The 25,162-nt window shown below is 41.2% G+C and overlaps 1 protein-coding gene across 1 annotated transcript in view; it reads right to left on the bottom strand.

Annotated features, from left to right (window-relative positions):
- Positions 1-1,102: 1,102 nt before the first annotated feature.
- The window catches only part of LOC307096814 (phospholipid scramblase 1-like), a 38,972-nt gene continuing 14,912 nt past the window's right edge, over positions 1,103-25,162 (bottom strand). Inside the window, exons 2-9 of the mRNA XM_079766428.1 lie at positions 24,800-24,825; positions 21,288-21,368; positions 19,100-19,344; positions 17,583-17,625; positions 12,390-12,610; positions 9,135-9,296; positions 3,514-3,675; positions 1,103-1,522 (exon numbers count right to left, since the gene is read on the bottom strand). Coding sequence (XP_079622554.1) covers positions 1,466-1,522; positions 3,514-3,675; positions 9,135-9,296; positions 12,390-12,610; positions 17,583-17,625; positions 19,100-19,344; positions 21,288-21,368; positions 24,800-24,812 — 984 coding nt within the window. The 5' untranslated portion in view covers positions 24,813-24,825 and the 3' untranslated portion in view covers positions 1,103-1,465. The remainder of the gene's footprint in view (positions 1,523-3,513; positions 3,676-9,134; positions 9,297-12,389; positions 12,611-17,582; positions 17,626-19,099; positions 19,345-21,287; positions 21,369-24,799; positions 24,826-25,162) is intronic.

Raw genomic sequence — 25,162 nt, 5'->3', positions numbered from 1 at the left:
CAGAATAATGTCTTTTTCACTGAAATTCATTAAAAAATGGTAATTTCTTATCTTATTAATATGAAAATCTTGTAGCAATTAGCTTATATAAAAGTTAAATGTGGTGTAATTTCTGAATAAAAACAAATACATCTTTGATTTCTCCTTAATAATATGAATATTGAGTATTATCTATATAGACACCCAGTGCATGAAATTGTGCACGGGGGTGGGGGTGTTCCTCAGCCCAGCCTGCACCCTCTCCAATCTGGGACATCCCTCTCACAATCCGGGACTGCTGGCTCCTAACCGTTTCTGCCTGCCAGCCTGATTGCCCCCTAACTGCTCTCCTGACAGCCTGATTGACGCCTAACTGCTCCCCTGCCAGCCTGATCGCCCCCAACTGCCCTCCCCTGCTGGCCTGGTCACCCCCAACTGCCCTCCCCTGCCGGCCTGATGGCTCACAACTGCCCTCCCCTGCCAGCCTGGTCGCCCCCAACTGCCCTCCCCTGCCGGCCATCTTGTGGTGGCCATCTTATCACAACGTGCAGGCAGCCATCTTGTGATGACATTGCGCAAGGGCGTGATGCCACCTAAGCTTTTGTTATATAGGATATATAAAAGCCTAAGCGACTGTTATGACCAAATGACCAGAACGACCGGTCGACAAGTCACTCTGATGTGCACTGACCACCAGGGGGCAGATGCTCAACACAGGAGCTGCCCCCTGGTGGTCAGTACACTCCCACAGCCAACCCATGGCCCCTCCCCACAGTTGGGCCAACCTCCCGTGGCCCCTCCGCCCCTGGCTAGCCAGCCCCCCTTCCGCAGTCCCTCTCCCCAGCATGCCAGTCCTCCCATTGGCCCTGATCGGGGGGCTGGCCGGCTAACCTCCCCCAGTCCCCCGCCCCCCCAGCTAGCTAACCTCCCACGGCCCCTCCCCCTAGCCGGCTGGCCCCCTGATAGGCCTCGATCACCGGCCAGGCCAAGGGACCCCGCCATGTATGAATTCATGCACTGGGCCTCTAGTTTGGACATAATTGTAAAGGAAATTGAAGTTATGTTCATTTTTAACTTTTTTGAATATACAATATTTGCAAAATAACATTAGTTGTTACATATGTAATTGTAACTAAATTTAATAAAATATATAATTTTATGTTAAATCACTTTAATTTTGCTATAAAATTGAAAATAAAGCAAATTTATCAATGATTAAATGTAAAAATCCCTATGTTATTTCTCTGAAATATACAATGAAATACAAAATGTATAAAATGAAAGCAAATGTATAAGCAAATTTATAAGTGATACAGAAAATAAACTCTATGATTTGAAATTGGAAATCATATACCTGGAGCTTAAGGCATCACAGTATAATTCACATATTTTATAAGTAATTTCAATAAAGAAAAATAATTTTTTACTTGTACATAGTCCCAATCAATATACAAACTTCACATTTTCGGAGATCTTTATTAATCCACTACCATACTCCTGCTCTCTGTTCTTGGCCTCCAGTGCTTTCAAAAAACATGAAGTCCTAAATAAAAACAAAATACAGAAATGAGTTTTCAGTAATAAAACTGAGGTCAATTCTTCGATGTATAAATGCCAAGGGATATGAAATATGATGAAACAGAATAACACATCTGCTAACCAAGAAAATTGACTATTATAAGTAGATCTGGGAAAAGTTGATAGCTTCAGCTTCCCATTTTAATAGCAATTAAATCTTATAATTCTAATCACCTAATACCTGTATGAATTTAATTAGTTCTCTAATAATTTCTCTCAATTTCACTTTTTCTCAGGTCTCCTGTAATGACTCTTTTTGAATCTTTCTTCCTAAACTTTTTATATTCTTTCTCTAATAATATAACTTTTCTTAAGACTGGAATACCATGTACAACTTTTAGATTTATTTCAGGGGAATGAAAGCCATCTTAGAGTTAGAATACCACTTAGAATTGTTTGGCCCAGTTTTATGATTTCTCTTCCAAATTTGTCCACTGTATTCCCAGCTGGCCTCACTCCATCAATGCCTAACTAGATTCTCTCCTCCATGACTTAAAGTCAAATCCTATGGATTTTATCTCTCACATCTATCATTTTCCTTTATCCCATGAACAGAAATAAGTTAATCCTTATTTGCAATCACTTGCAATTACTCTACCGCAATTATACCTCTCTTCAATCCATTTCTCACAGTCACCAGGATTTATCTTTCTAAAATTTGGATTTATAACTATTTTATTTATACCTAGTTTAAACATAATGAGTTAACTAAACCATTTTCAATGTCTTCCCAATGTCTATTAGAAGTTGCACAGTCCTTAAAAGTCATTTAGTAGAAGCCCAATCTATCTCATAGTCATTTATTAACAATCCCACTACCACCCCCAACCCCATGTCCCATCTATCCAAACATCCTAGACTGCCTTATCTTCCCTATACCATTACATAATTATCAGATCTTAAAAAAATCAATAAGTCATTATCAATAGCCAGTCAATGTTGAAATTTCTATGAATGCCTGTAAATGTCTTTTTATACTGGTTTGTTCAATGCAGTATACAGAGTCTACAAATTGCATTAAGTTGTTGTCTTTAAAGTCTTTCTCATTTTATTATCTTTTTATTTTCCTGACATTTATTTGTTGAAGGAAATGGATCCTTTTGCTGTATATTCTCTCATATTTTATTTTTTTCTGAGTGCATCCCCAAATAAACATTTAAGATATGCATTTAGATGTTCCAAACCTTGCTTGCAGATTGGAATCACCTGGAAGGGATGTAAACAGCTTGAAGGCTTGGTCCAATTTCCAGAGATTTTGATTGACTATTTGGGTGCAGTCTTGATACAGGCAGTTTAAAAAGCTACCCAGGTGTTTCTACTGTGCAGCTAAGATTGAGAACTGTTGCTCTCTCCCAGGTGTCCTTGATTTTGGCTGCATATTGAATCACTTGGAGAGCTAAACAACAAACTTTCGATTGTGAGCTTCTGATTTAATTGAATGGGGGTATGATTTGGTACTTGGGGTTTTTGAAATCTCCCTAAATGACTTAATGGAAGACAAGTGTAGAATCGCTGCTCTATCCTGTGAGTGTCAACTGGCAGTTCCATCTGGTGGCTGGATTGGATGCACTTTTATTGTAGTTTGCACTCAAGTAGTAGAACATTTAATTTAATAATGAATCAGGACAAAATCTCCCCATTTCACTGGGTTCTACTCCACCTTAGTCCATATCTGAGTGTACCTATTTTGATTTTTAAATAGAAGCCCCAAAGACCAGAGCCTCTCTATAACACACAGTCTTTCTATTGCCATGTGAAACTGTAGAATTTCCTGAGAAATTAGTCACCTGTGAATCCAGACCATCAGGAGAAAATGGAATTTCAGAGCTAGGATTAAATGGCACCCCCTTTGAATAAAATCTATAAATTTAAGCAAGTCATTTAAAAAGGTACACTTTACTGAATCTTTCAGAGTGATATTAAAGAAATACCCAAGATTAGCAAGAATAGACTTACAATGAGGAAACATGCACCAAGCATCACAGCTTTCATTTTCACATCAAGGTCTAAAGGGAACTGGATCCCAAAGTTATCAGCGTCTGTAAATGCCTCTCTCACAAAACCAGTCCATTGCTTGGAAATCTTGCCAATCACATTTTCTTCATCAAGAGATTTAATCTAAAAAAAAAAAATGATGGTCTTAAACAATTCTAGAAAACTAATAATAAAACGACTTTCAAATTTGTAATAAAATGAAACAAATGTGTTATTAAGCTTACGTGCAATACGTAACTATGAACAGTATATTGCTCATTGGATGCATATAAATTCCTGTATTTATAAATACATGAAAAAATTGTTTCTTTGCTACAGAAAACTTATATCAAAGTAGTTTTACTGCCCGGCCAGCTTGGCTCGGTGTTGAGCATTGACCTATGAACCTGGAGGTCATGGTTCGATTCCTGGTCAGGGCACATGCTGGGTTGCAGTAGGGGGTGTGCAGACGGCAGTCGATCAATGATTCTCTCTCATCATTGATGTTTCAATCTCTCTGCCTCTCCCTTTCTCTCTCAAATCAATAAAAATATTTTTAAAAAGAAAGTAGTTTTACTGAAATATTTAACATTTTATTATTGTATATTAAGTACTAAATTATTTGAAGTGATTTAAAACACAGTACTAAATTATTTGAAGTGATTTAAAACAAAATTTAAGCAGGAAAAGATGCAAACATTAAATATTTCTTTGATGAAATTTCTAGAAGCCACAAGAAAGGTAGCAAACTAAACCCCATGTGACATCTGCTTTAAGACAAGCACAGAGTTTACATAGGCTAAGTGATTACAAGTGATGCGGGGGACATTACCACTCATTGTCAGTAGACAAACAGGAAGTGCTAAGGGCCTGGGAAAGAGGACTGGCAGTTTTGAGTGAAGGAAAGTATCTAATAAGTAACTTATAGGGATGCCACAGGTCTAGGGTTGGGGTAAGACTGGACAACAGGAGAGTGAGGGAACAATAAAATAGGAAAGGTATATGAAAAAAAAGCTCTGAAGTAAATTTTTTTTTATTTTACAATTATGCCTGAGGAAACTCCAGGACCACTATAAAGAGTTGGACAGTTGTACCTCACCAAGTGGGCATATGGCAGTTGATGGTAGCCACACTCACCATGGTGTGTACAAGTAGGGTTGTGTCAACCCAGGAAGAGATATGTTCTTTTCAAATGTACACAAGGTAGCACATGTGCCAGCAACATCCTTTGAAGCCACAGCTCAAGTTGGAGCTGCTAAAAAATGTGGGGAAACTAAAAACAGTTGACTCATTTTGTTCCAGTGTGGGTGCTTAAGTTCTTAACAAACCTGAAATATGCTTTTAATATGAAAACTGTGATAGCATGGGTTGCTGTTCATCAATATTCATCCACCCCTCCCACTGTAGGCCCAGTATTCTCTGAACTTAGGTTTGGCCATGTGACTTATTTGACCAATGGAATGTTAGTGTATATGACAGCGAGCAGAGACCTTAAACATGGCTAAGCGGTTTGGCCTGGCTCTTGCTCTCCAGTGATCAGCCACCAGAAAATCATGTAGTTCTTGCTAAAGCTCTAGAATGAGCATACTTGGAACAGGCCTGAGGCCAACTTCAAGCCTAAATCAGTGCCATCTAGCTGAGCCTATGTGTATCCACGGAGACACAATTGACCTGTAGACGCATAGCATGAGAGCAAATGCCTGTTGTTTTAAGCCACTGATCTTTAGGGGTTTTATGTTATATAACACTGTTCTGGGAAAACAGACTAAATAAATCTTGTGCACTCTTTAGTGTTTTATCGCTAATAGCTGTAATCTAAGTATTTGTAGCTTGTAAAGTAATCTTATTTTATTTTTTAAAAATTTATTTTTAATTTTGAAAATGAACAATACAGAGGATAACTTATGAGCCACAATAATGCTGCACTAGATTTAACAGATATTAGTATTTTATTTTTTATTCCTATAGTTCAGAATGTGAAAAATGATCTATAGCTGAAAAATCAACAGGACTAAGTAATTTTTAGCTAAATTCTAGATACTTAAAAAGCAGAAAATCTATATAATGAAATGATTTTAACTTCTGAAAAAATAAACTGATATTACTATTAAATTTAAATGTTAATTATTAAAGAAACTAGAGGCCCGGTGCACAAAATTTATGCACAGGTCGGGGGGGGGGGTCCCCTCAGCCCAGCCTGCACCCTCTCCAATCTGGGATCCCTAAGGGGATGTCTGACTGCCGGTTTAGGCCCGATCCCTGGGATCGGGCCTAAACCGGCAGTCGGACATCTCTCTCACAATCCTAGACCACTGGCTCCTAATCGCTTACCTGCCTGCCTGCCTAGTTGCCCCTAACTGTCCCCCTTGCTAGCCTGATTGCCTCTCACTACCTCTGTGTGCCAGCCTGATTGCCCCTAACTGCCCCCCCTGCTGGCCTGGTCACCTCTAACTGCCCCCCACTACTGGCCAGGTTGCCCCCAACTGTCCCCTCCCTGCCAGCCTGGTTGCCCCCAACTGTCCCCCTTGCTGCCCTGGTCGCCCCTAACTGCCCCCCCGCCGGCCTGGTTGCCTCTTACGGCCCCCACTGTCAGCCTGGTCGCCCCCAACTGCCCCCCTCTGCCAGCCTGGTCACCCCTAACTTTCCCCCCTGCTAGCCTGGTCGCCCCACACAGCCTGCTTGTTCAGTCGTTTGGTCGTCCCTCACTAACCCCCCTGCCCGCCTGGCCATAGGCAGCCATCTTGTGAGGGAGTGATGGACAATTTGCATATTACCTCTTTATTATCCTATATAATAAAAGCATAATATGCTAAGGGTCCGGTCATCCAGCCATCCAACCAATCAAAGCATAATATGCTAATGATATGCTAAGGCCGCTCAACCAGTCACTATGATGTGTACTGACCACCAGGGGGAAGATGCTCCGACTGGTAGGTCAGCTTGCTGCTGGGGTCTGGCCAATCGGGACTGAGTAAGATGGGCCGGACATGCCCTGGAGCCCTCCCATGGTCCCTCCCCGGCTGGCCAACCTCCCGTGTCTCTCCCTGGCCGTGATCATGCACCGGTGGGGTCTCTCGGCCTGGCCTGCACTCTCTCGCAATCGGGGACCCCTCAGGGGATGTCGGAGAGCCGGTTTTGGCCTGATCCCACAATCCAGACCAAGGGACCCCACTGGTGCATGAATTCATGCACTGGGCCTCTAGTATAGGATAATAGATAAAGGTATTCTAGAGATTCTTAGCCATTTATCTATTTCAATATTATTTCAGCACATTCTCTGTCCCCTCTCTGTACTCTTCTTTAGCATGTATGCAGGAGTAGTTTATTCTAGCTTCCTATCCCTTCAAATATTTTTATCCCTTTAAATTTAAATGTTCCTCCTTTATTTTCCTAACATAGATTTTCATTTCAGTAATTTTATCTTCATCTGTATCTAAGTCCTTTCCAATGAGGTTTTATCAATGACTCTTCTTCATTCTACTGTGTTGTTTTCAAATATTCCTGTCCTTTAGTATTAGTTTCATTCTTCTCCTTATGCTTCTTGTTTTATCTAATGTTTATTTAAATACTTCTTATATGATCAATTGCAGATTGTCCAATTATATGAAGTTTGTTCTTGGTGGATTAGTTCCTAGAGCATTATGTACTCATGGCTTCAACTATCATCTGTGTGTTGAAAACCTCTCAACTTTTCCCTCTACATACCTAAAATCCAATACAACTCAAATGCAAATTATTAGCTTTTCATAAATCAACTAGTTCTCCTCCAAGATTCTTAATGTGGCCAATGGCATTATTATTCAATCAGCTTCTTATCTTCAGACATCAGAATAATCTCCCAATTTTCTTTCATCTTCAACTGACATCAAATCCATGAATCAGTTTCACTTAGTACATTTATTAAATGTCTCTTGATTTCTTCCTATGGAATAACTTCTGTTCTTGCTGTTTTTTACATATACCAAGTTGCCATGCCAATCAATTCACATCCAAATAGAATTCATATTCCATAATGGTTCCTCATATTGATAATTTCTGCATTCAAACTTACCATCAGCTAGCTTTCAGACATGTTTCAAGGTGCTATTTTCTCAATTCACTCAAAGATGTTACTTAATAGCACCATTCTAGATGCACAGGAGTAGAGTTAATTTATTACCTATAATAGATGCTCTAAAGCATCCGTTGAGAAGAGTTGCTAATTACTTAGCATTAATATCAGAGTTTCACAATCAAGTCTGACTTGCTTCACTAGTATTTTCACTTATTTTTAAACAAATAAAATATATGTTAGCCAAACTTCTGTTAATACTCCCTGAAAGAACAATTACCTTTTTACTCCTCTGGATCTTTCATAGGAATGATAACCCCTACTTAAAGAACTATCATTATACATAAATCTTAAAGTCTTTGCACATACATAGCATAAATTCTACCCAACAATCTATATCCCTTTTAAAGGATTCATCTTTATATGACTAGGGTCTAACACAGGAATTCAGTATCATGTAACCAGGCAGATAATATGACAGAAAGAAGCTGGCTGGTGGAAAACCTCAGGAAGTCATGGGAGACTGGCAGAGTTCCCACATATTAGTCACAATGGGCAGCACCACTTAGGTTCAGCCTGTTTTTTGACCCTTTTATTGAAATGTGGGCCCAATTTGCCACATTTTCTTCTTTTCCAATAGAACAAGAAAATCAAGATTAAGTTATAAAACCTCCTGATTTTTAATATTTGCAACTAAATAACATGAATTATTAAGGCTAGGCCATCTGTTGGAAAACAGCTGTGATGAAATTGCTCCATGTAGTAAGTACAAAGATATATTGTGGTTTCTAACAATCATATTTTTTTCCAAAATACATTTTTATTGATTTCACAGAGGAAGGGAGAGGGAGAGAAAGATAGAAACATCAATGATGAGAGAGAATCATTGATTGGCTGCCTCCTGCACCCCCCAGATTGGGGATCGAGCCCGCAACCTGAGCATGTGCCCTGACTGGAAATCAAACCATGACCTCCTGGTTCATAGGTCAATCCTTTACCACTGAGCCATGCCAACTGGGCTCTAACAATGAAATTTAATACAAAGGTAAAGGAGAGACCCCAGAGATTTATAATTGGGTAGCTCATCTTACACTATCTTTCTGAAAGCTCTCTTTGCATAATTGGACTTTTTGTAGGAACTCAAACATGTCAGATCTTCTGAAGAGGGCCAAGAGCATTGGCAGGCTGTGTTTCAGACTAAGGAAGGATCAGAGGCTTTGGCAGTCAGACATAGATGAAAAGGTTAACTTTATATTAAAAATGGATAATGTATAGGACCTTCATACAAAACCACGTTTAAATATTAGTTGTCTTGCTTATATTTATTTGAGTGCAAGGCTCTGCTTTTTTTTTTTTCCATTTAGCATAATCAATACTGAAGCTCAAGGAGATTAATAACTTCCTTTCTGAACAAAGTTAAATATATGAGCAGTGTTTCCCTCTTGAGATATTAGGATACACATATTTATTTAATATATTTGTAACATCCTCACAACTTATATTATTATTATATTAGGAAAGAAAAACCTATAAACATGATTACAACCCTTACCTCAAAATCAACATCTGCACAACAGCCGCACACAAGACATGGACCAATAATTTTGAGTACATCCTCTCTCCTCTCATTTTGAATGGTTAACTTTGGCAGGCATGGGTGCCAATTCTGAATAACATAACCCAATGGTACACCAGGAGGAGCATAAATTTCTATCTACAAAAGCAAAAGAACATATTTAAATTATAATAATAATAATGTCTAATAATGACTCTTATTTACTGAATACATTCTAAGTGTCAGACACTGTTCTAAACACCACTTGATTTACAACAAGTTGGTACTATTATTCCTATTTATGGAGGAAGTAACTGAAGAACAGAGAGTTAACTAACTTTATCAGATTCCCTAGCTGCAAAGTAGACAAGATGAGTCACACACTCAGACAGGCTGCATGCATAGACTCCACTCTTAAGCACTGCTCTCCAGACCTATACATTAAAAAATTTCTATACTTATGAAACACTAGAGGCCCGGTGCATGAAATTCGTGCATGGGGGAGGGGGGAGAAGGGGGTCCCTCAGTGCAGCCTGCCCTCTTGCAATCCAGGACCTTTCAGGGGATGTCTGATCCCATGGATTGTGCCTAAACTGGCAGTTGGACATCCCTCTCACAATCCGGGACCACTGGCTCCTAACTGCTCACCTGCCTGCCTGATCGCCCCTAATCACTTGCCTGCCTGCCTGATCATCCCTAACTGCTTTCCTGCCTGCCTGATCGCCCCTAACCGCTCGCCTGCCTGCCTGCCTGATTGTCCCTAGCCACTCACCTGCCTGCCTGATCACCCTGGTCTCTGGTCATTCCGGTTGCTGGGCTTTTATTATATAGGATGTTGAAATTATTAAGGAACTCTTTTCTCAAACTTCTATAAAAACAGTGGTTTAGATGGATGAATAGAATCTTGATTGCTGGTGCAATTTTCAAATCTGAGTGGCAATGGCTCTATAATGGAAAGGAACTGGGGCCTGGAATCTTGGCTCTGCTATTAGCGGGGTGACCTAGGGTGAGCATGTCAAACTTGCGGCCCGTGGGCTACATGTGGTCCACGATGAATATTTTTGCAGCCCAGCCAATATAACAGTAAGAAAAGTTTTAATAAAAATTTCATAACTTTTTACAATATCCAGTTACACATAATTATTAATAATGAACTACAACATTCGCTAATGACTGATTACTATAATCGTGTTGCATTCATTTCCCTTATGCGCCTTATACACAGGCACACCATTTCTCTCCACTGATTCTAGCAGCGAATATTTTAGCAGCTGATTGCCACGTGATTAGTCTTGTACTGACTTTTTGGGTGCGCAATGGGAAATATTTTGCTTTTTGGAGAACAAGATAAATCGATTTATTTGTGTTACGCTTATTAATTTGTGCAGTTATTCAGTGTCTGGTAAATTAATGCTCAAAAAAATTAATTTGTATTAAAATGTTCTATTATTTTATGTTAACAATTACTCATTTATTTCAGCCCTTTGTATTCAGCATGTCTCTATTGAAATAAACCTAAGTTTCTATGAAAATTGAGGCTTTTGTTTTTTTGCAGCACACATAAACTTAAACCTTGTTTATCTGGCCCATGTTAGCCTTTGACTTTGACATGCTTGACCTAGGGAGTTCCTCAGGATGCTCATGTGTAAGTGACATCGTCCTAAACTATTTTCTAAGTTCAATAGTATAATGTCTGTCAATGTGCTCTTTACATTCAGAGCATATTCCACCAAACTCTCAGTTTTTTCTCAGATATTCCTATGGATACTGTTATACCTAACCTAAATGACAAAACACAACATAATTCAGTAGGAATAACATCAGTTACCTTTTGAAAATAAAAACAGTCTTAGACTTCAAATATCTTTGTGCCTATGCCTCGTTCTGTGACCTGGTCTCATAGCTACTTGTCTAGAATTACTGACCAGGCAGGGCTGGTCTCAGGCCAGTGGGGATACAGACAAAGGCCAACTTTCCTGTATGCTCTGTTCCCTGGTGCCTCCCCTGAGATCCATGTTCTGTACCAGTGAGCTGACAAGTAATATGAAATAGACACCTGGTCTTTATGAGCTAAAGATACCCACACCTAGCATATACCTACTACAGGTGCTCAAATATATTAATTTTTTTAAATGGGGAACTTAAGAACATAGGAGTTGAGATTTCTCAAAGGTGGTATCTCCTAGGTTTCTTCCATAATAGGTTGGCCAAAATTGTGAGATGGACATATCTGCTCTTCTCCTCATTCTTCTGTACACTTGCTCCTGGAATTGTATTCTAAGACTAGAGGCCCAGTGCATGATTGAATCATGCACGTGTAGGGTCCCCTACACGCTTTCGCTTTCGATCACGGGGGAGCTGGGTGCCTGTCCGCTGGTGCACCAGGCCTTTCAGAAGCCTCCGGAGTGGCGAAGGCTTCTGAAAGGCCTGGTGCCTGAGCAGACAGGCACCCAGCTCCCACGCTTTTGCTTTTGATCGCTGGTGCACCAGGCCTTTCAGAAGCCTCCAGCGCGGTGGAGGCTTCTGAAAGGCCTGGTGCCTGAGTGGACAGGCACCCAGCTCCCACGCTTTTGCTTTCGATCACGGGGGAGCTGGGTGCCTGTCCGCTGGTGCACCAGGCCTTTCAGAAGCCTCTGGCGTGGTGAAGGCTTCGGAAAGGCCTGGTGCCTGAGTGGACAGGCACCCAGCTCCCACGCTTTTGATGGTCCGCAGTGGGACGTGAGCTCGCTGCCCCAGAGGCCCCTTCTGTGCCGCAGCACAGCCATGGCGCAGACGCTGAGCTCCGAGCCACAGCTAGCGACGCGAGCTCAGCGTCCCGCCAGCCCAATCGGCCACCCCGGCCACCCCTAGTCCCGCCCCCCCCGCGCCTCCTGGCCAATCGCGGGCATAGCGAAGGTACAGTCAATTTGCATATCTGTCTATTATTATGTAGGATGGTCTCTGTGGTGCCCTCCTATAGCTTTAGCCAGACCTCTCACGGTCATTTAAAATAAGGGCCTTATCTTCTCAACTCTCCCCAAAGTCTGACTCTGAGCAGAGGCTCATTCCCATGAGATAAACTTCTCAGAGCCAGGGGGCTAACTGCTCACTATTTTTCACCTGGCATCCTTCCTCTCCCAATTACTCTCAAGCATAAAACAATAGTTCATGGACCAATTTTTAGAAAATCTCATTTGATTATACAGGTTCAATGAAAGGGTGATAATTCTTGTTGAACTACTTTACATATTATCTGGGTAAATGTTCGCTGACCTCCTGAAGGCAGCAGGGGCAACAACAGCTGGTACATCTTAGTGGTCTCTGCAGAGTTATGACCTCTCGGCCCATAAGATCAAGAATCCTCATGGTAAAAGGCCTATTAGCCCCACAGCAATTTCGGGTACAGCAATCAGTATCTTCCACAGCAAAGTAAATCCTCTGTCCAAGGATGTTCTTAATTTCGTATTTGTTATTTGTTTCAAAACCTATTAAGACTAAAAACATAAAAGGGAGTAATTATGACCATTATGATAAAAGAATATTGAATCTATCCTAAGATACTATAATATCTAGTTATACAATTTTTAGATGATACTTCATGTTACATTGGGAGAAAGCAAAGGAAAGGTGTTTGGAGATGATTCCAACAAAGGAAAAACAACAAAGGAAGAGAACTAGGAGAGGGTATGAAAGTATACAAAATTAAGAGTCCTGTGTGAGACATGGAAAAGAAACTCCATATTCTCCTAATTCCATATAATTGTGTCATAAAGGGAGACTTAAGAGCTCATACTATTTGCTTACCTTAGAATGTCTTTCCAGCTCCTGAGCAACCAAATTCTACCTAACCTTTAAGGCCCATCTCTGGTCCAACTTTCTCTGTGAAGTCTTCCCTTATCACCCCGGAAACGTAAGGTCCTTTTTTCTATATTTCCTTAAGACTATAAACCCTCACTATTTTCTCTTAGTGCTTACTACTTTCTGCATTGTATTATTATAGTATGTTAACATACTGTGTCCACATTTCTTTCAGTGAAAAAAGGCAACTCTTTTTCCTCATTCCTCTATATAGAAAGAGAAGTTACCTATGTGCTTCATCAGCATTCATGAACTTAAGTATAGCAAATTCACTCTTATGTAGGCCACTGTGTGTTGGAGGGTCATAGCTGTGTAACTCCACTCTTTCCTTAAGTCCTAAGCTCTTGAAAATGTGACAATACAGCCTGGCCTCAGTGGTCTCTGCTTTTTCCCTGTCCAGCTCTCTATTCTCCTTCACATGTTAGAATTGATTAGTAGAATGATTTTCTACTTATGAGAGTACTAGGTAGGTCTGTTTGGGTACTCTGCCTCTTTATATTCACTCCCTCTTTGCTCACACACCCTAGAGGGCTGATTATTGTCTCAGATGGCGTCTAGCCATAACTCTGCATCATACCAACTTGCAAGCGGATTCTGTCCACTTTCTGGTGCTTTTGTACATAGCTCTGTAGGGAAATTTTATTTGGAGAAAGTGGTTCACAATGCAAGACTCAAGTTTACATGAACCTTCTTGCAGAATAATATAAATTGTTATCAAAACTGTACAGATGCTAAAAAATATTAGGTTTATCTTTGCCAAATTGACTTGGCAAGTCTTAGACACAAGGAGAGTTTTATAAACTACTAGAGGCCCGGTGCATGAAATTCGTGCACGGGGTGTGTGCATGTGTGTGTGTGTGTGGGGGGGTGTCCCTCATCCCAACCTGCACCCTCTCCAATCTGGGACCCCTCTCACAATCCAGGACTGCTGGCTTCCAACCGCTCGCCTGCCTGCTTGCCTGATTGCCCCTAACTGCTTCTGCCTGCCAGCTTGATCAGCCCTAAACCACTCCCCTGCCAGCCTTATCGACACCTAACTGCTCCCATGCCGGCTTGATTGCCCCTAACTGCCCTCCCCTGCTGGCCTGGTCACTACTAACTGCCCTCCCCTGCCAGACTGGCCACCCCTAACTGTCCTCCCCTGCAGGCCTGGTTCCCCCCAAATGCCCTCCCTTGCCAGCCTGGTTGCCCCTAACTGCCCTCCCCTGCCGGCCTGGTTGCCCCCAACTGCCCTCTCTTGCAGGCCTGGTTCCCCCCAAATGCCCTCACTTGCAGGCCTGGTTCCCCACAACTGTCTTCCCCTGCAGGCCTGGTTACCCCAACTGTCCTCTCCTGCAGGCCTGGGTCCCCCCCAACTCCCCTCCCCTGCTGGCCTGATTGCCCACAACTGCCCTCCCCTGCTGGCCATCTTGTGTCCACATGCGGGTGGCCATCTTGTGTGTTGGAGTGACGGTCAATTTGCATATTACCTATTTACTATGTAGTACTTTTATTTTTTAAAATTATTTAATAATTTCTAGAATTATTTTTAGTAGCATCATAAAATGCACTTAGAACTTATGCTACCAAGTATCACCAGTTTTAATAAATCAAACTTTTTTCAGACACAGAGATCTTATTGTTACAATAGGCAGGTAGTTATTAATGAAAAGAGAAGGGAGCCAGACATAGTTACGCCTGATTGAGTGGGAAAACAGCAGTTTCACAGTCAGCCTGGGAGGTAACCAGCATAATTTTATAGCCACATTGAGGAGTGGGGGCGGGTAACTGGCACCATTCTGCTGGATTAACCAAGGGAAGGAGAAAACTGGGAGGGGAAATTCCTTTCATTGCGTGCATGTGCAGTAGAAGCCAAGATGGCATCATAAAAGTGGGGGCTGGGGGGTGACTAGCCTGGAGAAATCTGGGAAAAAGGTCTGGGAGGATAAGGGCACAAAACCCTGGGGCCAGGGGAAAGGGATGGGCAGTGCTGCAGATGGTCACAATCATGCTGGGGTATGCAGAACATGTCCACTTGCTTGATACAGCTTTCAGATATTCGATTAGGGAGGCAATAAAGGATCATTACTAAGTTTATGCTCTGTAAACTAGGATATAAAATAAATTGGGTTATAGTTTTGCTTTATACCATGTCACAGTATGTTAATAAACTATAATAATACAAGGCAGGAAGTAGCTTACTTTTGCACTGTGTGAGGGAAGGTAATGAAGGAGTTTACTCTGAATGCACACGTGAAAGTAGAAGGTGGATCAGAACATCACACTGGGCCCAGGGCACCCTTGTTTAATGCAGCAGTTGTTCAGAGGTGGGAGGTGGTATTAGACAAGGGAAAAGGTGCTTGGCAACCAGGCTGCAACTCACAGGATATCTAGACCACTGGCATCCTAAGTGAACTCTGTAGCTTACAGGGGCTAATCTTTTCACAGGAGAAAAATAGATATGCTAAATACTGACACCTGCCTGGTATCTTAGTGAAGTCTTCAACAGCTGAACCATACACTGGAAACCTCTCCTTGCTTATAGCCTGGAAGGAGCAATTCTTGGTCCCACTTGTCCAGAGCCATCATTAATTTGGGTCATAGGTTGTTGCAAGCCATCCAAATAACAAGTGATTAAAATAAATATATGGAGACAAAATTACTCTCTAATATGTGTATGGATGGACTTTCATTCAGATGGAGACATCCTGTGCAGTCTAGCACCGTGACCTCCCTCAAGTGTCTTTCCTCTAACTCATGCAGGCCCTATCTTCTAAGGTAGCTTAATCTCAAAATCTTTAGTCTGCTTATCTATAAAATGGGCTTACACAATCTATAAATTTCCTTCTATTTACTTAGAAAATGAAAACAAAACAAAATCTATGGCTATGCCTTTATTGTTGATTAAGTTTTGAATTGGGAAATGTGGCTGCCATAGTCTCAGATACTAAAAATAAACAGTAATGTTCATCTATACTATTCATAGTTAAAATACAGACTTTCAATTTGAAATAAAAAGCAAAATAAATGACATCCCTTTTAAAAATTGAAGAGTTAATAATTACTAAATTTGGAACTTTATATTTTACTAGAGGAATTAGGGCACTTAATCCCCTCAGCCCAGCCTGCACCCTCTCCAATCCTGGAGCCCTTGGGGGATGTCCAACTGCCGGACATCCCTCTCACAATACTGGACCATTGGCTCCTAATCGCTCACGTGCCTGCCTGCCTGGTTGCCCCTAACTGCCCTCCCTTGCCAGACTGGTTGCCCCTAACTGCCCTCTCCTGCAGGCCTGGTCGCCCCTAACTGTCCTCCCTTGCAGGCCTGACCCCCCAACTCCCCTCCCCTGCAGCCCTGGTACACCCCAACTGCCCTCCCCTGCAGGCCCAGTCATCCTTTACTGCCCTCTCCTACTGGCCCGGTCACCCCTGACTGCTCTCCCCTGCTGTCCTGGTTCCCCCCAACTGCCCGCCCCTGCAGGCCTGGTCCCCCCCAACTGCCCTCCTCTGTAGGCCTGGTCGCTCCCAACTGTCCTCCCCTGCAGGCTTCGTCCCCCCCAACTCTCCTCCCCTGCAGGCCTGGGTCCCCCCGCAACTGTCCTCCCCTGCAGGCCTGGTCATCCCCAACTGCTCTCCCCTGCAGGCCTGGTCATCCCCAATTGCCCACCCCTGCAGGCCTGGTCATCCCCAACTGCCCTCCCCTGCAGGCTTGGTCCCTCCCAACTGCCCTCCTCTGCCGGCCATCTTGTGTCCACCTGGGGGCAGCCATCTTTGACCACATGGGGGTGGCCATCTTGTGTGTTGGAGTGATGGTCAATTTGCATATTACTCTTTTATTATATAGGATTTCTACTAGTGGTAAGAAACTTTGAAGAGAGTGAAGAGTTTTCATTAAAGTCTATATCTAGAAAAAAGACACTATGGTTCATGAATCGTCCTGGCAGGAGTTTTGAAACATCTGGTGACTTCCTATGTTCATACTATACGTGAGGAGCACTGGACCCAGAGAGACATCTGTTGGAGTCAGACCCACTCACATGAGGAGGAATGCTGTTTTAGGAAGTCAGATCTCTAGGCCTGCTGATCAGCATCCTTCAACATTCTAAGTGATAATCCTCAGCCCATGGCAAAAAGGTTTTACAGGATTCATATGAGCTCCCAAGAGAAACTGTTGGCAAGATTGTAATTTTCTACAACATACCCATCCAGATTCAAAAAAATGTATTCACTTTGGAAATGCATTAAGGTTAAGTGCACTAATGCACGTGGCTGTGTGCCAATCTCAAGGTTATCACCTATTAGGGGAGGAAAAGCCAGAGTGAGAGAGGTCAGGTAAAGTGATAAATCACTGAAGTGCTTTCTAGAGAGAAGAGGAAGCAAAAGTAAATTTTGGTTGGTTTCCTTCTAAATTAGGGTCTATATAATGAGGATAGATGCCCAGAGTAATAGTATTTTACCACTTGATTCCTAAGTTCAAGAAACAATTTATCAGGATGAGAGACATTTGTAAATAACCAGTTTTAATCATTCCACATTTGTGAAAGTGTTATATTTGTGGTTGTTGATATGCCTTTATTTGCACAAGTGTCTTCTCTTTCTAGAAATATAACCAACACAATCAATACATACCTTCTAGAAGCTCAACTTGCTGATGAATCAGTATCTGATCTATCTATTATAATAAAAACAGAAAGTTAAACTATAAATTATATATCACATTTTTAAGCCAACCAAATTAACATCACTGTTTTTATATTTTAAAGGATACATATAATCAATTAACAATACTTACCAATATTATCAATATTTAGTAACTTATATTACTTCTAGATATATCAGAAATTAATATATAATTTATATTTTTTATTTTTTTAAAGAATAGTTTATAGATTTTTAGAGAGAAAGGAAGGGAGAGAAAAAGAAACATCAATTAGCCCTAACCGGTTTGGCTCAGTGGATAGAGCGTCGTCCTGTGGACTCAAGGGTCCCAGGTTCGATTCCGGTCAAGGGCATTGACCTTGGTTGCAGGCACATCCCCAGTAGAAGGTGTGCAGGAGGCAGCTGATTGATGTTTTTCTCTCATCGATGTTTCTAACTTTCTATCCCTCTCCCTTCCTCTCTGTAAAAAAATCAATAAAATATATTTAAAAAAAGAAAAGAAAAAAAAAGAAACATCAATTAGCTGCATCCTGCACTCCCCCTGGGGATTGTGCCCACAACCCGGGCATGTGCCCTGACTGGGAATTGAAAGTCAGCAACCTCTCAGTGCATGGGACAATGTCCAACCAACTGAGCCACACTGGTCAGAGCTAAAGTTAATACATTTTTAATTAAAAATATCTATTGAATGGCCCTGCCAGTGTGGCTCAGTGGTTCAGCGATAAATAGTGATAATTATAACACCTAAATATCATAGAGCTTTTAAAAGAATCAAATGAGTTAATACTTATATTATACTTAGGAACAAATCCTGGAAAATGGTGCTTAATAAATGTTTTCTGTTGGCTAGTATCACAGATTATATTCAAGATCATAGAAAATACAATTTCCTAAACTATATGTAGTTTGCTTTACAGAGAGGAAGGGAGAGGACTAGAGAGTTAGAAACATGGATCAGCTGCCTCCTGCACACGCTCCACTGGGGATGTGTCCGCAACCAAGGTACATTCCCTTGACCGGAATCGAACCTGGGACCTTTCAGTTCGCAGGCCGACGCTCTATCCACTGAGCCAAACCGGTTTCTGTAGTTTGCTTTAAAAGTAAGCCTGATCTGCCTGGCCTGTATGGCTCAGTGGTTGAGTGTTGACTGATGAACCAGGAGGTCACTGTTCAATTCTTGGTCAGGGCACATGCTCGGATTGGGGGCTCCATCCCCATTGTGGGTCGTGCAGGAGGCAGCTGATCAATGAATCTATCTCATCATTGATGTTTCTATCTCTCTCTCTCTCTCCCTTCCTCTCTGAAATCAATAAAAATATATTTTAAAAAATAAAAATAAAAGTAAACCTGACCTAGAAGAATTAGAATAATTTGTTAGTAAAAAATGTTGTTTTACCATTTTAGACACTTGCTAATTAGTCATTTGTTAATAAGTAAACTGGAAGCACAGTTTTATTTGAATGACTGTTTTAGGTACTTGAAATTACCTGACTTAAATATTCCAACCCTGGTGGACAGTCTGATGGAGGTGCTGGTGCTGGCATCCATGGTACCCCTGCTGGTCCCCCTGGCTGATTATACACTGGCTGGTGTTGTACAGGAGAGCCCACTGGACCAGCACCTGAATATCCAGGTGGTGGGACTGAATAGTCAGCCTGGGGTACAGGATAGCCTGCCAGCATCCCAGGATAGGCAGCTTGCAAGCCTGGGTAGCCAGTATGTCCTGGAGGTCCTGCAATATGAACAAGTGACATAATTTGTAACTGTACCAAAAAATGGAAACATCAAGTCTTTGAGTTTATCCCAGTATCTACAAACAAATTTCAGCTTAGGAATCCTGTTTCTATGAAGCTTCAAGTTCATGTTTTTATCTTTCATCAAATTTTCAATGAAATATCTGTGTTTTCATATACATTTATATTTTGAGAGTTTTGGGCAGAATAGAGTTGGCCCAGGCCTTACTTTTACCGTTCAACACTAAATGCCCAGATGAAAATATGCTTAATACCTAAGAAAGTGAAAGAAAATTAGCAATGATCTAGTCATTTGCACAAATATTCTGGAATGCCTTCATGGAAAAGAGAGAGAACATTGAGTAGAAGGTCCAACATAAAGGCTTTAGGAGCCAGGATTTCTAGGATCAAAGCAATCTGTAAAACTGGGATTTTGGAATTCTAAAAAATCATATCTTCTATCCTCTACACACACTAGAGGCCCAGTGCATGAAGTTTGTGCAGTGGGGGGCGGGGGGGGGGGTTCCCTCAGCCCAGCCTGCACTCTCTCCAATCTGGGATCCCTCTCACAATCTGGGACTGCTGGCTCTTAACTGCTCACCTGCCTGCCTGATCACCCCTAATTGCCCCCCCTTGCCAGCCTGATCACCCCTAACCGCCTCTACCTGTGGGCCTGGTCACCCCCAACAGCCCCCCCACTGGCCTGGTCACCCCCAATTGCCGCTCCCCACTGGCCTGGTCACCCCCAACTGCCCCCCTCTGGTGGCCTGGTCACCCCTGACTGCCCCCATGCTGGCCTGTTCGCCCCCAAGTGCCCCTCCGCCAGCCTGGTCGCCCCCAACTGCACCCCCTGCCGGCCTGGTTGCCCTCAAATGCCCTCCTGTCAGCCTGGTCGCCCCTCACTTCCCCCTCTGCTGGCCTGGTCATCCCCAACTGCTCCCCCTGCTGGCCTGGTCGCCCCACGCAGCCTGCTGTTCAGTTGTTTGGTTGTCCCTCACTAACACCCCTGCCGGCCTGGTCGCCCCACACAGCCTGCTGTTCAGTCATTTGGTCGTCCCTCACTAACACCCCTGCCGGCCTGGTCGCCCCACGCAGCCTGCTGTTTGGTCGTCAGTCTCGTCATTTAGGTCGTGACGGCTCCTGGCTTTTTATATATTAGGATAGAGAGAACTGGGGACAATTTTGTCTCTTCAAGGTATATTGGGCAAGTTCTGAAGATGTTTTTGGCTGTGACAGCTAGAAGGGAGGGTGGCACTGACATCTGGTGGACAGAGGCCAGAAATGCTGCTAAATATCCTAAAATGCCCAAAATAGCACCCTAATGAAAAAAAATTATCCATCCCCAAATATTACAGTGCCGCTTTTGAGAAACCTGGTATAGAGGTATAGGCACGTCATTCCTTCCAGTACTGTCCATGTAATTTTCTGGCTTAACAATTTCCCTGGAGTTTAATCCACTGTGTAGTCTGTTCCTAAGACCCTCTACATGTAAGGCATGATCCAGCATGTATATAAAAGGAAAGCTTTTACTTGTTACCAGATAAAGATGAGAATATGCTCAGGTAACTGCATTTCTATAGCTTGCACTTCCTTTTAAACAGTCATGTCTTCTCTGTGACTCTCTCTGAACACATTTAACCTCAGCTCCACATGATTCAAAAACACCCAGGATCAAATCTTCTAACTGATTGATTTCATGATCACAATTTTCTGAAGAGATGGAGAATCAATACAATCAATAAAAATTACTTTATTGCTATTGATGATAACATATAGTCAACCAAAACAAATCAAGAACTACTCTGCCAATTTCATTACTGCACCTTCAACAAAATGCAATCCTATAATAAATACACAGACAGATGGACAGATGCACACACACCCTTTGGGGAATATTAATGATTGCTTTATTTTCATTTTATTCTTTAAACAAATGCTTTACCTTGGAATGCTGCTGGAGGATATTGAGGATGATACCCAGCTGGGAAATTTGTTCCTGGGTGAGGAGCATTCATTTGTGAATCTGTAATTCAAGGAGAGTTAAGCTTTAACAAAATACACATTAAAAAATAAAATATAATGTTTGTGGATAGATAACTTCATTTGCATGATTTTGTGCTATATTGAAATAGAGTGAATTCTTCACTAAACACAAGTTGTGCCTGTTATCAGAATTATTTTGCTACAGAATCCTGTGTCAAACAAATCTCCTTTAAAAATGTTTTTAACTGATTTTTAGAGAGAAAGAATGGGAGAAGGAGAGCAACATCGATTTGAGAGTGAAACATCCTGCATGCATGTCTCTCCCTCCCCACAACCAGGATCGAACCTGCAACCCAGGCATGTGCCCCGACCAAAAATCAAACTGGCAATGTTTTTGGTGCACAGGACGATGTCCAACCAACTGAGACACACCAGCCAGGGTAAACATATTCCCTTTTGGATAAAATTAAATAGCTAAATTCACAGGGGTTGAATTTCTAGTTTTCAACTATGCTGGATGAGTGTTGACTTCCATAGTTTGATTTTGTTGGTATTAGAAAAGAGATGGTTTTAAAACCACATATAGAGTGTGAAGAGATAAATAAAACTAGGGGGATGTGACAATGGTAATGAAAGAATTATAGATGATTTTAAAGATGTCTATAATCATGGAATTTTTTCATATTTAAAATAATGCATATATATTTATTTAAATATATTTTTATTGATTTTAGAGAGGAAAGGAGAGGGAGAGAGAGATAGAAACATCTATATATATATATAAAAGCCTAAGCAACCAGCCAACTGGCCAATTGGCCAGTAGCTATGATGCGCACTGACCACCAGGAGGCAGACGCTCAATGCAGGAGTGGAAACCACAGGCATGGAAACATGGAACAGACTGATGAATCTCAGAGGGAAGGGGTAAGGAGGAGGACAGGAAGAGATTAACCAAAGATCTTATATGCATACTAGATTCGTGCACCAGTGGGGTCCCTCGGCCTGGCCTGCACCCTCTCCCAATCTGGGACCCCTCAGGGGATGTCGGAGAGCCAGTTTTGGCCCGATACCCACAGGCCAGGCCAAGGGATCCCAGCACTGGGCCTCTAGTCAATGATAAGAGAGAATCACTGATTGACTGCCTCCTGCACACCACACACTGGGGATCAAGCCTGCAACCTGGGCATAGGCCCCCACCGGGAATTGAATCCTGACCTCCTGGTTCATAGGTCAATGTCAACCACTGAGCCATGCCGGTGGCCAGACTATATATGTATTTAAATATCCTTTTCATGCTTACTCTGGGACTTCCCTAATAAGGTTGACCAAAGTGAATTCTAATATTTGACTGATTTTGACTTATGAAAATCAAAACTGAGTTAATTACAATAAACTAACAGGTTAAATGTTATTATTTGCTAATCAAATGATATACAATGTGCCTTAACAAATCCTAATATATGTACAAATAGTTCAACATCATAGTTCTTCATATTTATGTTTCTCCAGTTATTCATTTAGTGGCCATCCCAGCCGGATAATAAGTATCTCCTGTCTCACCCCGAGTTAGGCTCTGGGGCTACACTGGTACTGTCTTCATGGAACATACAGTCTGTGGACTCTCTACTTTTATTATGTCCTCCTCTCTTTCATATGACTTACTAACAGTAAATTCAAAGTTTCTTTTTGAATCATGGGGACATGGCATCAATACAGAAGAAAATGTTGTCCTAACATTCAATCTGACACCTCTCCTGTATGCTTCTCTTTCATGAACCTTTTAAGATCACTCAATATGTGGTTTCAGCAGAAAGTCTGGACTGTGGGCCCACTTTCTCCATTCAATTGCTTCCTAATAAGTTCAGCAGAATGGAGTCCAGGGAGACTGTAAATTCAGGCAACAGAGCAACTTCCATCAGGGCTTTCCCCTGGACAGACACACCAAATTGTCACAGATTTCTGAATTACTGCAAGCCATTTTTCCCCAACTATTCTCTTCTGTTTTTTAGCGTCACATGAGTGGCTTTGCTTAGTTCTCTAGCTCTCAAGGCTTTGCCCAGAGTCCCCACTCTCAGCGTGAGTTAGAGACAACAGGATCAGACTCGATGGATCTGGAAGAAACAAATTGCAAATCTGACTTAAAGACCTACCCTTAAATGATATGTCACACTTTGGCACCTCTGAGCAAGTACCATTGCTCATCACAATAGTGAAAATATACATATGTCCATGACATCACAGAATCAAGAAATTAGGACCTTATTATGTCTGGGATTTTGGTACCAGAGCAATGATCCTGGTAACAGAATTAGTAGAAATTCATACAAACAGAAATATATGAATGGGCAAGTGGTCAAGTAGAGCAAAGAGCATATGAATTACAAATTAATTTGTGAAATGCAACCTAAAATGACATAAAGTCATAGGAGTATCACATTGTTATAAAGGTATTTCATTTTAATTTATATATGTATATTTATACATATATGTACATTTCACTTCTATTGATGCATACACATACATACAATTTATATATGTGAAACTGAAGAGTTAAAAGGTGATTGTGACTATGGCCAAAATAATCTTTTAAAGTTATCTGAAGCATCCTAAAATTTACATCAAACAAGTGAAATGTACATATGTATTTAATCTTATTTACAAAACGCAAAGCTTTATATAACTTACATTTAAAAAGCTTTGCGTTTTGTAAATAAGATTAAATTAACATAGCAAACATTAAGAGAAAAATCATGAAACTTCCTGAAGAAGAGCCAAAGTTTCTGGTCCTAATAAATATATACATGTAGCAAGGCTGACACTGTGGTAAGAGATAAACATCTTTGGCTACCTATACAAAGTTAAAGAGAGAATATAAATCCTTTAAGAACACAGGACTTTTTAAAAAATATCCCCCCTCCCCACATATTGCTTTAGGTTTTTAATCAGACAATGTCTTATTACATGCTTGGTCAATACCTAACTTATTTAGAATTTTCTTGAAAGAAAAAAAAAAAAGCCAGAATATAATAATTGGTATTTATTTAAAACTATTCACATGCGTATGTTATGAAACACATATTAGGGATTTATGTGAGGATTTTATCACAATGAACTGACATATTACATTTATTTTGTTAATTAATATGACTTGAATAATCTTTATGAAAATGAATACACACACAAAAGGGAAAACTGGTCTGGATGAAATATAGTATAAATTATACAACATATTTTCCAGTAGGCCTAAAATTTCTTAAGTTTAAGGCATTTTTATTTTTAAAGAAAAAATTATTGGTAGTGAATATTTGTAGATACTGTATATCAAAACACTGAACTAGACTTTGGATTCTGAAGAATAAACAACACAAAGCAAATTATATTATTTTAGAAACTGAATAAAACATCTGATAAATAATGTATTAACAGCAGATTTAACATTATAAGAGAAAAGTAAATACATAATCTACTTACTTTGTTTGTCCATGATTTTAAAAGTTCTGAAAAAGAAGACCTGATATTAATACATCAGCTGTAATTTTATAGGTCAAATATGACTGTTAAAACAAGATACTCTGAAAGTCTATATGCACATAAGATATTCCTCTATTCATCTAGTGTATCAGAATCTGACCATTTCAACCCTTTGGTCTTGATCCATTCCCTATTGCTATGTTTCTGAGTAGGACTTCGAAAGTTGTGGGTCAGCCAGGTGGTGGACAGCTCAGGGCTGGGCTCCAAGCGTGGTCCAACATGAGAGAGAAACATTAGCTATCAGGTCCACTTGTGCAAACACCTCTGGAAATCCCAGGTCCTGTGGATGTGTTCTGCCCAGCA

Source organism: Cnephaeus nilssonii (assembly GCF_951640355.1).
Source record: "Cnephaeus nilssonii genome assembly, chromosome: 3".
Classification (NCBI taxonomy): domain Eukaryota; kingdom Metazoa; phylum Chordata; class Mammalia; order Chiroptera; family Vespertilionidae; genus Cnephaeus; species Cnephaeus nilssonii.
This window is presented reverse-complemented; position numbering and strand designations above follow the sequence as displayed.